Source organism: Parambassis ranga, chromosome 3, assembly GCF_900634625.1.
Source record: "Parambassis ranga chromosome 3, fParRan2.1, whole genome shotgun sequence".
NCBI lineage: Eukaryota > Metazoa > Chordata > Actinopteri > Ambassidae > Parambassis > Parambassis ranga.
This window is the reverse complement of record NC_041024.1, coordinates 1,888,466-1,902,152: the sequence shown is the minus strand read 5'-3', so window position 1 is coordinate 1,902,152 and position 13,687 is coordinate 1,888,466. Positions and strand designations below refer to the sequence as shown.

Here is a 13,687-nt window from a genome sequence, read left to right as displayed (position 1 = left end):
GGAAGTAGAACTAGATGGTCTGATTACACCCGTTTAAACAAAAGGACGACCACAGTGCTCATTGTGTGTGTGTGTGTACATTTTAATAAATAACCTGGAAATCCAAGGTGTTTTCCAGAACATAAAACACTTGTGCAACATTCGTGCGTTACAAATAGGTGCATTCGTTTGGGAGGATCTGGGCCGAGGCCGCCAAGGTCAGCAGACTCCAATTCAAAACTTCTGCTTATCAAGTGGCTAAAATTGTAAACACAGCAGAATTAGGTTTCAGTTCAATCCGAGTGTTTAAAATGTGTCACAGAAGTTCAGGCTGTGATCACGTGTTGTGGTAAAGTTAAAAACTGGGACTGTGGTTCTGATGAGCCCCCGTCTTCTTCTTCTTTTTTTTTTAACTGACCTGGTTTTTCGGCCTGTCGGTGCTAATTCTGCTCATCGGCAGCTCAGCCCAAAGTGAATGCCCTGGCTGACATCTGAAGTCTTTAAGTGTCACATACAGTAAAAAGCAGCCTACAAACACAGCTAGCTACAGCAGATGAGCTCGACACCCATCGAAGGCACGCCCACACTTCCTCAGCCAGGGGACTCGCATCTGGATGAGAAAATACTACAAGACCCAGAGCGGTCCGGCTGCTTCGCACAAAGATGCCGCTTTGGCACTTTATCCTGTAGAGAGGAGCAGCTGGATATTTATAGGAATCTGCTCATTTGCTGCGTCACAGAGATCAGACCTGTCTGTTAAATATAAAGCTACATCCAGCAGCCGCTTAGCTTAGCATAAAGACTGTAAACAAGGGGGATCTGTTAGCCTGGCTGTGTCCGCACAGAAAAAGAGGCCAGAGGACTGTCACTGCTCACCGAACCAACCAAAAATACATTCTGAGTTCTTGATTTTTAGCTCTCTTATGTTGATGTGTACAAACATGTCTGTGTTCCAGAAGACATGGAAGTCACTTAACACGCCTGGTTGGGTTGATTAATTTACATTATCTGACTGTACGATTTAACATTCTGGAATAGAATTAAAAGAACTCGTGCTAGCAACAAAAAGATTGTTTTCATAAACTAATGAGCCTTAAAGCTTAGAAACAGTTAGGTTTGGGTGTTCGAACAGCTTTCTTGTTAGATGTCTGGAGAGAGTTCTCCAGAGATGTCCCTATTTTAATCTACACCAGAAAACCTGGCTGGACACACCACAGCCGTGACTCTTTAAGTACATATGGGGTTGTTATCAGGGGGTTAAATGAGACTACAAAGATCGCCTGAGACATTAAACGTGGGCTAGCCTTGGTAAACATCGTGGTGGAGTTTGTTTATGGCCTCAGCTTTAGGCAAACGAGTGTCAGTTGTAATAGTAAAACCTGAGTATCAAACTTCTGTTCGTCGGTCCTATGTAGGGATGTCCCGATCAGGTTTTTTTTGCCCTCGAGTCAGAGTCCGAGTCATTTGATTTTGAGTATCTGCCGATACCGAGTCCCGATCCGATACTTGCAAGATTCTCTATAAATGCATGTGTGTGCGTGTGTGCCACGCTAGGTCAGTTCAGACGCCCAGCTCATCAAGGCCTCGAACCCAGCACCTCTCGCACCAAAACCGTCATACCCCTACACTACAGGACACAGAACCACCCTGCACAGAAGGCGTTAACTTTGAGAGCCCTAATATAACCGAGTCCTGATCGGAAGGCAACATCCGATTCCGATCCAGTCTGAAATCACGTAATCGGGCCTGATTTCCGATAACGTGATCGGATCGGGACATCCCTAGTCCTATGAGCATGTAGTCATGGAATATCCAGGCCTACTCTGAGTCAGTGCTGCAGTAAGCGAACATTCAGTGTTTCTGTGTGAATCCGACGGGCCTGCGGAGCCGCTGCCTCTTTAACTTGTCAGAAACAGCCATGTTAGTGGTTTCCCCCTTTTTCTTCAGCTACATACACACAGACAGGCGGTGCTGATGATCTCAACCCAAACCTGTAAGGACGCTAACAAACATCAGAATTCCCTAAACGTCCAACTACTCCTTCCATGTAGCAAAGTAAAGTTTGGTAGTAGCGCAGCGGGGGGGGGGGGGGGGCTCGGGCACAGGTCACATCACAGTAGCATACTGATCGTGAAAAAAAAGGTCACCAAGGACGCCGTTAAGACAACACAGCTGATTATCCGCCTAATAACACTGATGTTTGAGAAGCTCCCTGGGAACACTCAGACCTTCGACTGAGGCTGCTGGCACTTGATATACTTGATAAGATTCTCGGCCTCAGTTCGGAGCGTCCCCGGGGTTTTGAAATGCTGCGTCCTTGGTGTCCTTTTGTAAAATGCAAACACTCTAAGGCATAAAAACAACATCTTCTAAAAAAAACAAGGTATAAAGCTAATACCAGAGACATTCAGTCTGTTTCAACGTAAAAAAAAACTTAAATAATTGCATAAATAAGCAGTGGTTATGATATTTGAGTGATTATGTATGAGTCTACATATACAACGTTGGTTACATCGTGGCGTTGCAGTATTGAGGTAACGTCATAGTGGGGGTAAAAGCGAGGGGGGGGGGCTTTTTGAACTGTATTTGGCTCTGAGGAAAAGCCACAGAAACATGCATCAGATGAGAGTGACGATGTAGATACGAGGTGTTAGTGTGTGCGTCCCTTTTGTTCATCTCTTTCAAGTTTTACAAAAACCGCTCCAGTGAAGCGTCGTTAATACTGAATATGTAAGTGATAACCAGTCTGTGTGTTCTGTCTTCTCGGTGGAGCTGCAGAGGGGGCCGGGGGCGGTCAGGGCAGCAGCTCCTCCAGCGTGGAGTCGTCCAGCTCGTTGACGGCAACGATGTGGTCCAGATGTTGCAGGTATCGCTCCTGGTCACGCATGAAATGCGGGATTCTGGTTCTCTGAAGGACCGCCAGGTGTCGCAGCTTCTCCACGTCTTCATACGACACCTGCAGAGGGGAACGCACTCATTTCTCCCACAAAACAACAGACTCAGGACCCAACAGCCGCTCAGTGGACGAATGTTGTATTCATTCATAAACAGTACAACACAAAGCCTACAGTAAAGCACAGGTTACTAACTGCAGTTCACTGAAAGGCCACAGGTGGCACTGTATTATGTGGAGACTCTTTCATTTACAGCCGCAGCATATAGTAAATATAGTTGACACATCTGGCCTTTTATGTGGACTGACCTTGCCTAAAGAAGTCAACATCTTAAAGTCGATGGCGCGTCGATGGCGAAGAATCCGGAGGATTCCGTCCAGATAAACCTGATCCTTACTGAAGCAGCCTGAGACAGAAACACACAGTGTAAGTGCAAAGATGAACCGATAGAGAAGTGTGTGTGTGTGTGTGTGTGTGGTCACCTGGCTGCGATGTGTCCGTCTGTCCCCTCTTGGCTCTCAGGCAATACTCCCAGCGGACGTCCGGGTCCTGGACGAAGCGCGCGATGTGGCTGAAGAGCTGGCTGAAGCTCATGCTGGTGGCGTGATACACGGTGTAGTAGAGCAGAGCGGCGCGCCACAGGTACGGCTGCTTCCGCAGCAGCACGCTGTGCAGGCTGGCCAGGCCCTCCTCCGTGGGGTTGGCCGGTTTCAGGCCGAACTGCTTCCTGCCCTCAGCGGTGGACCACGGCTGCAGGTTGTTGTTAACCCCTCGCAGATAATGTGTGCCTGAGGGGGACGCAGAGTTAATGTGACGACACTGATGATGTTGACACCTGAGGAGTCGTTTGCTGAGGTATGTTTGATCATTTTACAGACCAACAGAGATTTTGAAGTGAAGCCATTTTTATGTTTTTACATATTTTGGGAAGGGGTTTAAATCTGATGTCTGTCAGTGTCTGAGCTGCAGCGTACCGATCTCATGCCTCAGCATTCCCTCCAGCCAGTGCTGCCGAGCCCCCGCCAGGTTGATGGTCAGCGTGGGGCGACAGCTCTCCACCACCATCACCGCCTGGGACAGCAGCTCGTCAGAGAGTCGCACCACAACCTGAGGACGCATATCATCATCATCATCATCACTATCATCATCATCATCACTATCATTGCCATTACACCTTCATCATCATCATCATCACCATCATCATCATCATCACTATCATCATCATCATCACTATCATTGCCATTACACCTTCATCATCATCATCATCATCACTATCATCATCATCACTATCATTGCCATTACACCTTCATCATCATCATCATCACCATCATCATCATCATCACTATCATCATCATCATCACTATCATTGCCATTACACCTTCATCATCATCATCATCACCATCATCATCATCATCACTATCATTGCCATTACACCTTCATCATCATCATCATCATCACTATCATCATCATCATCACTATCATTGCCATTACACCTTCATCATCATCATCATCATCACTATCATCATCATCATCACTATCATTGCCATTACACCTTCATCATCATCATCATCACCACCACCATCATCACCATTACACCATCATCATCATCACCGTCATCATCACCATCATCATCACTATCATCACCATCATCATCACCATCATCACCACCATCATCATCATCATCATCATCATCACCACCATCATCATCGTCATCACCATCATCATCACCATCATCACCACCACCATCATCATCACCACCATCATCATCGTCATCATCACCATCATCACCACCACCATCATCATCGTCATCATCATCACCATCATCATCATCATCACCACCATCATCATCACCATCATCATCATCATCATCATCACCACTATCATTATCACCACCATCATCATCGTCATCACCATCACCACCATCATCATCGTCATCATCATCATCACCATCACCACCATCATCATCATCACCACCATCATCATCATCACCATCATCATCATCATCATCATCACCACTATCATCATCACCACCATCATCATCGTCATCACCATCACCACCATCATCATCGTCATCACCATCACCACCATCATCATCATCACCATCATCATCATCACCATGTTTTGTGATGTCTGTGCTTCCTCTGAGTGACTCTCTGCCCTCACCTCGCCCACGCAGCCCTCTTTCTGCAGGTATTTGCGTACGGCAGCCCACACCTGACTCTTCGGGAGCACGCTGCCACCGGTCGCCTCCTCAAAGCTCTCATAGGAGCCAAACTTCTTCAGGACGCACTCCATGATTCCGACAGCCTGCAGAGAAACAGAAGTGTCATCGTCAGGTAAACTCAGGCCGGCAGAGGTCTGATGTCTGATTTAGACCCACCTGCTCCAGGAAGAGGCCTGACCCCTCTCTGTACTTGTCCAGCACCGCCCTGGGCTCGGGCTGTGCGTACTCAAACTGAGGCTCATACTTGTAGTCAGACTGGAAGAAGGTCTGCTTCTCCTCCTCCAAATTGAGCGGTCTGAGGGCGACGAGCAGGCAGGGTCTGGCAGGCGTCGGGAGCGAGGCGCCTCCCGCTCCTTTGGCTATGTGCGGCAGGGAAGTGGCGGGTCGCATCAGACCCCTGCCAACCCGGGAGAAGTTGACGGAGCAGGTGCTCTCACTGCGCCGCATCCAGCCACTCGCTCCAAAGCTCGGACTGGTCAGACTGCGAGCTGGAGGGGAGGGGGCCGCCGAGCCGCTGCGCCATGGAGGCTGCAGGATCCTCCTGTCTGCCAGGCGCTCCTGAGACGCTCGCAGGCGCTGCGGCGTCACCTCCAGGCTGAGAGGACGGCGGAGCGGCGGTCTGGGTGTAGCCCCACATTTGGATGATGACCTCCTTTCCACCGCCTGGGTGCTGCTGGCCTGGGCTGGGAGCCCGTTGTGGGACACCTCCTTCTGGGCGGTGCCGCTCCGTCTGGACGTCGGTCTGGGCTTTGTGGCAAAGCTGCTGGCAGCTCTGGGTGGATCTGCCCGGACATCTGGCTCCAACAGGCCCCCGACTCGTTCACCCTCAACCTGATCCATGAAGACTTCACTTGAGTCCAACACCATCACCACAGCTGCTGCACCTCAGGCTGCTCCTCACTCCGGGCTCCAGACTAAGATTACAACACAGGATTAATTATGACATTTTAATCTGCTTTTTTGACCCAACACGTGAACAACTGTTATAAATAAGCTGGTTTTCCAGACGTCCACTGACGTCCACTGAGGGTCAGATCCTGAGCTGTGGCTTTAATTAGATCAGGATCAAATGAGAGTCTGTGGTGGACACACAAAATCCCACTGAAACACAACAAAGCTTCATCAACAACAACAACAACAACAAACATCCAGACCACGTCTAAAGCAACATTTTATCTTCCTGTGATTTTTTCATCAGAGTTTCACTTTAAACAATCAGTGAAGCATCGACGGGTCCTTTAAATAACTCAACAAACACTCACCGAGCAGCGAGTCGCTCCTCTGCGGACGGTGTGCGGGTTTTTTCAGCCTCTTCTTTCTCTCATGGTGGCGCCAGCTTCACCCACCCGGAGCCCGGGCGCGCCTCCCTTCACCGGCGAGCGGTGATGATAATAAACGGATAGCGGCTCAGTGGGGAGCGGGGCCTGAGGCGGCTGCCTGGGCCGGCCAGGAAGCGGCGGCTGAGTTGGAAGATATGACGCGTTACGTCCAGTCCGTCGCTTCCTGGGCGTCATTACGTACGACCGGAAGAGCAAAGGGGCTTTTTTTTTTATTTTTTTATTTTTTTTATTATTTTATTTAACGGAAATATACAAGAGCACGAGAGGAAGAGAGAAGTTACAAAGTGCTGCAACATTAAGATCCTGATAAATGTGAAAAAAATAAATTCTGAATTCTGAATAAATTATGGTTATGGGTGAAGAAAAAGGGACATTGAAGAATGTCAGTTAGATAAATAAATAAAAATAAACAGAGAGCAAATACAAAATTTAATATCAGTTTAACAGAAGAGAAACATGTGACAACAACCAAACAAACAACAATAAATAAATAATCAGAATCAGAATCATGTTTATTGCCATGTAAATGAAGGGGGTTCACATTACTAGGAATCTGCCTTAGTGATTGGTGCATACAAAGAACATATAATAATTAACATGAAATAAGATAGAACTAAGATAAAATTAAAATTAAGTAAATAAACTACAGCAAGGCTAAATTGACATGACATAACAGACATACAATGAACAGAACATAAAATGAACATGGCAGATGTAATGGTAAACATAGACCCTTATATGAACGAATGGAACAGTGTAATAATGTAGTAATGTAACAGTAATAAATATGTAATAAATAAATGTTCTGAAAATATAGAAAATAAGAAAAACAAAAACTCTGATATAACGTAGAAAATAATATAAAAATCAATCAAAAATGTTAAATAAAATAAAAAAACTTTTAAATAATTAAATCACAAAATACACAAAATATTATATATTACTCATCATGACCAAATTAACATGGACAGTAAGAAGGAGAGGCAGAGAAGGACAGATTAACCTGCAGAACTATGAGTCGAGCATCACTTCATCTAATGAATGTCACCTGTCAGGGTGCGAAGGGTTCGATCATGATATCACCAGGCCCAACCTCTCTATGCAAAGTTTTACATCCTCATCACTGTCTGCCTCGTCTGTCTGGCTTTACCAGCTTTGTTTTTGGGCACACGATATACATATGTTTGCATGAAATGTCATCACAGTGTCCTGCTTCAACCACCAGCGCCGGTGCAGAGAGTGTTTGCCTCTTCGTTAAAAGCTTATTCAGTCATTTCATTTATATGTGTCCCAACCTTCAGCAAGAACGTCCACATCAGGCAGCATGAGAGGGAGGGCGCCCGCTCCCCATCCAGCTCCACCCAGAGGTCACACCTGTGTGCTGAAGGGGCTTGTACCTGTAGCTCTGTGTGTTTAATGTCACACCTGCCACCACAGCACTGTTAACACCACTACACAGAAAAGGTCCTGATGCCTGTAACTGACTGCTCTTTGTTTATTCATCAGGTTTGGTGGCAGAGACACAGCATATCCAAGAATTAAACATGAATAACGAGTTCCCCCTGTTTTTATTAGCTACCAATAATAGAGCTGAAAGTGAAACTTCATACTACCAGGACTAACAAACACTGGAGTGTTGTTTTCCAGGCTCCAAAGGACCCAGTGGTGATGGTGTGCTGGACTAACTGATATCAGGCACAGGTAATTACAGCCCACGGATCCTTGACCTCCATCAGGCTTCCTGTGTGCAGTACAAACAAACACACTCAGCAAACACCTCATATTTGGCCTCAGGGCAGAGCCAGGATCAGGGGTGATCACACGATGCTTGCAGGCTGGTACAAATACTCTTTACCCACCTAAACATTTGGAAAGCTTGTGTATTGTGCAGTGTGCTGCTCACATCACTTGGCTGACTTCAGACACACTATCTGTGACACTAACGTTTCCTCATTCTGGTTTTATTCAAAGTGTGCGTGTGAAACCTGTTGCCAAGTAACAGTGAGTCACATGAGTCGTCCTTTATGTGTGGTTATGATTTTAACTGATAGGAATGAGGAAAAAACGCTGCAGAGTTTAATAAAGAGTGGGATGTCTTAAAGTTATCGACGGAGGACGTGAGCAGCTAGGCACAGCAACACCTCTGAGACACGTAGAGAGTCCATGTAGCACCTGGTCTGCCCTCAGCCCAACAAGAGAGGAAGGATCGGAGTGGGTTAGGATGCTGAGTTTGTATAAACAGGGACAGTAAAACCACTTTCCCACCCTTCAGGCGGTCTAGTGTAGCATCTGTACTTGTAGTGTCTTTGTCTTGTATAAAGGACATCCAGCAGCTATGATTGTAGTGCAGTAAACATGAAAGTGTGTTGTGGTAATGTGCGACTCACAGCTGACTGAAATCGTAACTAGCGGCTGCAGAGAGAAGAACCGGAAACAACAGCTCTCTGAACCTGTTTGGCCCTGTTCACACTGGAGAAAGTCAGTCCAGCCAGAGTAGGACTGTATCTGGATCGCCTTTAAGCTGGATACATTCAGACCTATTCAAATCACACACGTGTCCGTGCTCAATCCGGCTTAACCCGGCTTGTTTGCGGTCCTCCAAACCGCTAGGTGGCGCCTCGTAATATACAGAGTCCATTCAGGCTGTGGTAGGGACCGTGTGTGCGCATGCATTTTTTTTGTCCTGCGTCGCTCGTTCCTTCCTGTCATAGTTCTGCGGTTGTTTACATACGACTTTTGTACGTAACCCGGACACTGTCCCCGTGAACTGGAAGTATCATGTTGCTAGCTGCATTTGCGTTCAGACCAAGCGGCAGCCTTCGGGGCTCAAAGTTGAAGCCCATGCGGAAGTGTCAAATCTTGTAATTCACGCTGCAACCACTGGGGGCTGGCTCCAAAAACGACTCCCATGTTAAAATGGCCGACTTCACAGCATAAAAAAACATGTTTACAGCCTGGTACAAAAAAAAACACTCTAGTCTCAGATGATTGGTTCTCTTCTAGTGTCAATTGTACGGGGGGGGGGTGAATTTTTTTACAACTCACTCGTTTCAATTGTATTCGGACTTAAAATTAGGCATAATTATGGGCGTTGCCCCTTGAGCGACAGACAGTTGACGTATCACAGCGTGAGTTTCCTGCTCCCACGATCGCCCGCCCCCCTAAACCCCGCTCGCGCTCCCCCTCTTTGTCCATATTTGGAGTTTTGGTGGACGTGACGCTGCCAACATGGTGGAGGTCATCACGTCCCGGAACCTCCCACCGAGCCTCAAAACGGCTCTTCAGAAACAAACGGGCGACGTCACGGAAGCTCTGTCCATAGTTTTTACTGTCAATGGGTTCAGACCTGAGCCACATTTGAGCCAATCCGGCTAGATCCACCTCCGAGAGGTGGATTGAAATCCAGATTCTGGATACGGCCTGAATCCCGCTCTTGATTTCCCCAGTGTGAACGAGGCCTTAGAGTTTGTTCCTGTACGGTTACAGTGCTGCTCCTATACTGACTGAATGAACATGTAAGAAGAAAGATCCACACACACCCATACACACACAGTGACATTCTCGGTTCTCATGTCATAGTTTTGGGGCCTCCACCTTTAAGACTTAACCCCTTTCTGTTCAGTAAAGTGTGTAGTTCATCCAGCCACAGGTAGAGCAGAATAACTCTGAGCAGTCCCCTCTCTCTCTGTCTCTCTGCAGGTCTCGCCCTCCAGATCAGCACACTGAATGTATGATGGTTGCTGCATGTTTGTTCCCCTCTCTCTCCTTCATCCTCTCTGTCCTGTCTCCCTCTTCCTCTCTCTCTCTCCTTCATCCTCTCTGTCCTGTCTCCCTCTTCCTCTCCTCTCTCTCTCCTTTGTCCTCTCTGTCCTGTCTCCCTCTTCTTCTCCTTCACCCGGCCGACTGTCAGCAGGAAGGTTCTCCCTTGTGCGCCTGGTCCTGCTCAAGGTTTACTTCCTGTCTGCCTGCTCGTGGGTTCAGGCTCTGTAAAGCACCTCTGCTCCACCTTCATCAGCCGCCTGACAGACACACAGTATCTTAACACTAACCAACATGTCTGCCATGTTATCATCTGAGCTGACAGTGTTATGAGGTGTGTTTTCAGTCAGATCCTTTATTGTCTGAACCTTCTGGATCCACCTAAGTTACCTGATAACCCAGCTCTTTGTAATGTTGACCGCTACGGGGTGGGCGGAGTCAGTGTCTCAGGTTTACATCAGTTTTATAGGAAGGTGTGTTGAGAGTCACATGTCAGACAGGGTGGTTATCGTGGCTCTGTGTTAGCTCAGCGCTGATTCTTTTTATGGCTGCAGCTCGGTGCTGTGTCTGATTACAGGCGGCTACTCTTCATACATGCTGAACAGATGATCCACGTAATAATAATAACCGGCTGAAGGATCCACGGAGCTCAGCTTCACAGTCACATAATCATAGAAACACCTTCGGTTAATCTTAAACACTAATTAGTGCCACAGACACCTCCCAGGTCTAAACTCCAACACACAGTCCAAAGGTTCAACAATAACTGGAACATGGCATCAAGCAGCACACACACTGACACACACACACACACTGACACACACTGACACACACACAGTGTCTCCTTTCACACACACTGGTCAGAAGAATGAGGATCTTGGAAGAAGAGGCGTTCCTGAAGGCTCCTCTGGAGGATTTTCAGCTTTGCATTTGCTCAACTAAACAAGCAAAGGGGGAGGAGCAAACAAAGGTGTGTCGCCCTCTCTCTCTCTCTCTCTCTCTCTCTCTCTCTCTCTCTCTGTGCAGGTTAAAACAGCACACAGTGTCATGGTTACCTGATCAGCTCAGGAACAGCAGGCTGGGGAGCGTCTTGATGTTTCTGTCGGTATGGACAGGTAGGGCTCACACCTGAGCGTCTGGCACCCTGTGGCGGCGGCGGGGGGGCAACGTGTTGCTGTGTTTCTCCTGCTTCTTCCGGAAGACGACAGAAAGCTGCATCTACACACAGAGCAGTTCCAGCATGCCACACAGCGGCTGAGGACTTCCTGACACCATGGCACGTCAGCGTTCAAACTGAAAGCTGAGGTGTTCTTTTGCAACATTTCTGTCAAAGAAGGAAGCTAAAGAACAGGAAGCAGGCGGATTGTTCCAAGGGCGCTCTGAGCGAGACATGAAGCCAGGAACATCACCTCCAAGGTCTGCCTGCACTCCTCCTCAAGCCTGCGTCAGTGGTTAATGTTTCAGGAGCTGATGAAGGGTTTTTTTTTTATCTTGCAGGTAGAAAATGTTGCATCCTGGGAAAGCTGCAGCTGGCAGGGAATGGTGTGTGTTTTCCCGGCGCCGCAGCATCTTCATCATTCTGGTGTTTGCAGCCGTTCTGTTTTTTTACAACACGAACCTGAACAAGGTGGTCCCGGACTGGTACCCGCACCTGTGGAATCAGTTTAAAGGTCAGCTGCTCAGGACTGCCACGAACAGCACCAGGTCTCCTGGATCCACAGCTGAGCTCAACACTACCACCACCACCACCACTACCACCACTGCTGCTGCCTCCACCTCTGCTGGAACTACACCTTACACCAACTCGTCCTCCTCCCCTTTCACACTAAATACCACGACACCACAGGAAGCAAACACAACAGCAGCGAACTGGACTGCCCCTGTCACAGCAGTGACTCCACATGCGACCCCTGAGCTGACAGCGTCACCTGTGGCCATTCCCTACGTCTCTCCTGGACCGTACGTGGTGGAATACCCGTATAAGTACACCTTCATCATAAACGAGCCCCAGACGTGCGAGCAGGAGAAACCGTTTGTGGTTCTGATGGTTCCTGTGGCTCCTCACAACAAGCAGCACCGTGACATCATCCGCAGCACCTGGGGTGGAGAGAGCCCCGTGCGGGACAGAGTGGTGAAGCTGTTCTTCCTGCTGGGGCTGCCGGCTGGAGGCCCAGACGGGCTTCTGGCGGAGCAGCTGCAGCAGGAGAGCAGAGAGCACCACGACCTGATCCAGAGCAACTTCCTGGACTGCTACAAGAACCTGACCATCAAGACCATGGTGATGCTGGAGTGGCTGGACTCGCACTGCTCCAGCACCTCCTACGCCATGAAGGTGGACTCAGATATGTTCCTGAATGTCCCCAACCTCATCGGCTTGCTTTTACGAGCTCCAAAAACGAACTACATGACCGGACTCGTGGCAGCTGGAGCTCAAGTCCTGAGGGACAAGAACTCAAAGTGGTACCTGCCCTGGGAGCTCTTCCCAGAGCCCAGCTACCCCCCTTATGCTTTAGGCCTGGGTTACATTTTGTCCTTGGACCTTCCTAAAAAGCTGATCGAGGCGTCTAAACACGTTAAACCTCTTTACATTGAAGACGTGTATTTGGGCTTGTGCATGAGGTACCTGGGAATCCGCCCCACTAACCCCCCAGACTGGGGCTTGTTCAACGTCCTCCCTTTACAGTACAGCCGCTGTGCCTTCTCTCGGATCATCGCCACCACAACGCCGCCCAACATGGACCGCCTGAGCATCTGGAGGGATTTTAAGCGGCCGGGCTCTTACTGCTGAATTTTCTCAGCACTTCCTACCAAATGTATTCAGATTCTTTTTAATGCTACATCCACACTGTGGAAAAGAAGAAGAACAACATGCAGCCGAAGGGTAAAGGCAGCACGGTGTTAGGGACATATTTAATATTTTACAGTTTATTTCTTACTTTATGAGGAGAAAAAATACTTTTTGGAAGAAAAGTTACAAAAAACTTACATTTAGGGGGAGAAGCTGAATATTTTGAATTCATTTGTGGTAAATTTAAAAGACATTTGCAGATGCTGACCTGATATTGACTATTCATCTATACATGTCACAGCCCTAATAATCACTTTTAGATAAATAATGCCCTTTAGACTCCATGTTTTTCTGTCATGGAGAGAATTCCACGATGAACCATTGAACATGAGTCAGCCACACCTGACCCTGTGAGGTCACCAGCTACTTCCACATGATGTGTTTTTGAACACAAATGTACGAATGAAATAATAATAATAATAAAAACATGAACTGCAACTTCTGTGCTGAGCACATCGTCTGTTGTGTAACATGCAGGACTCAGAGTGTGTCTTGATGTCTGCTTCAAGGTGGAAACACTGTGCTATGCACACATTGTTTGATGTGTGTGAAGTGAAAGCATTGTGCCATTAATAGATAACCCAGGTGGACGAACCTGTTTGTTCACAGAAGGCATGCTAGGTGTGTTGCTGCCACTCTCTCA

The 13,687-nt window shown here is 47.8% G+C and overlaps 2 protein-coding genes across 3 annotated transcripts; one reads left to right on the top strand and one right to left on the bottom strand.

Annotated features, from left to right (window-relative positions):
* Positions 1-61: 61 nt before the first annotated feature.
* On the bottom strand, positions 62-6,612 carry LOC114432964 (uncharacterized protein KIAA0895-like). Its single transcript, XM_028401113.1, has 7 exons — positions 6,360-6,612; positions 5,254-6,011; positions 5,037-5,180; positions 3,848-3,980; positions 3,356-3,661; positions 3,182-3,279; positions 62-2,935 (listed from the first exon to the last, which is right to left on the bottom strand). Exons 2-7 carry the CDS (start codon positions 5,962-5,964, stop codon positions 2,774-2,776), a joined length of 1,554 nt encoding a protein of 517 aa, XP_028256914.1. The 5' UTR covers positions 5,965-6,011; positions 6,360-6,612; the 3' UTR covers positions 62-2,773.
* A 1,367-nt stretch (positions 6,613-7,979) lies between these two features.
* LOC114433937 (beta-1,3-galactosyltransferase 1-like) lies at positions 7,980-13,482 on the top strand. Of its 2 annotated transcripts, XM_028402760.1 has the most exons (3): positions 7,980-8,138; positions 11,223-11,612; positions 11,694-13,482. In XM_028402760.1, exon 3 carries the CDS (start codon positions 11,701-11,703, stop codon positions 12,982-12,984), a length of 1,284 nt encoding a protein of 427 aa, XP_028258561.1. In that variant the 5' UTR covers positions 7,980-8,138; positions 11,223-11,612; positions 11,694-11,700; the 3' UTR covers positions 12,985-13,482. The 2 variants fall into 2 exon arrangements, with proteins under 2 accessions (XP_028258561.1, XP_028258560.1); XM_028402759.1 differs by lacking the exon at positions 7,980-8,138 and having other exon boundaries at positions 10,443-11,612.
* The last annotated feature ends 205 nt before the right edge of the window (positions 13,483-13,687 follow it).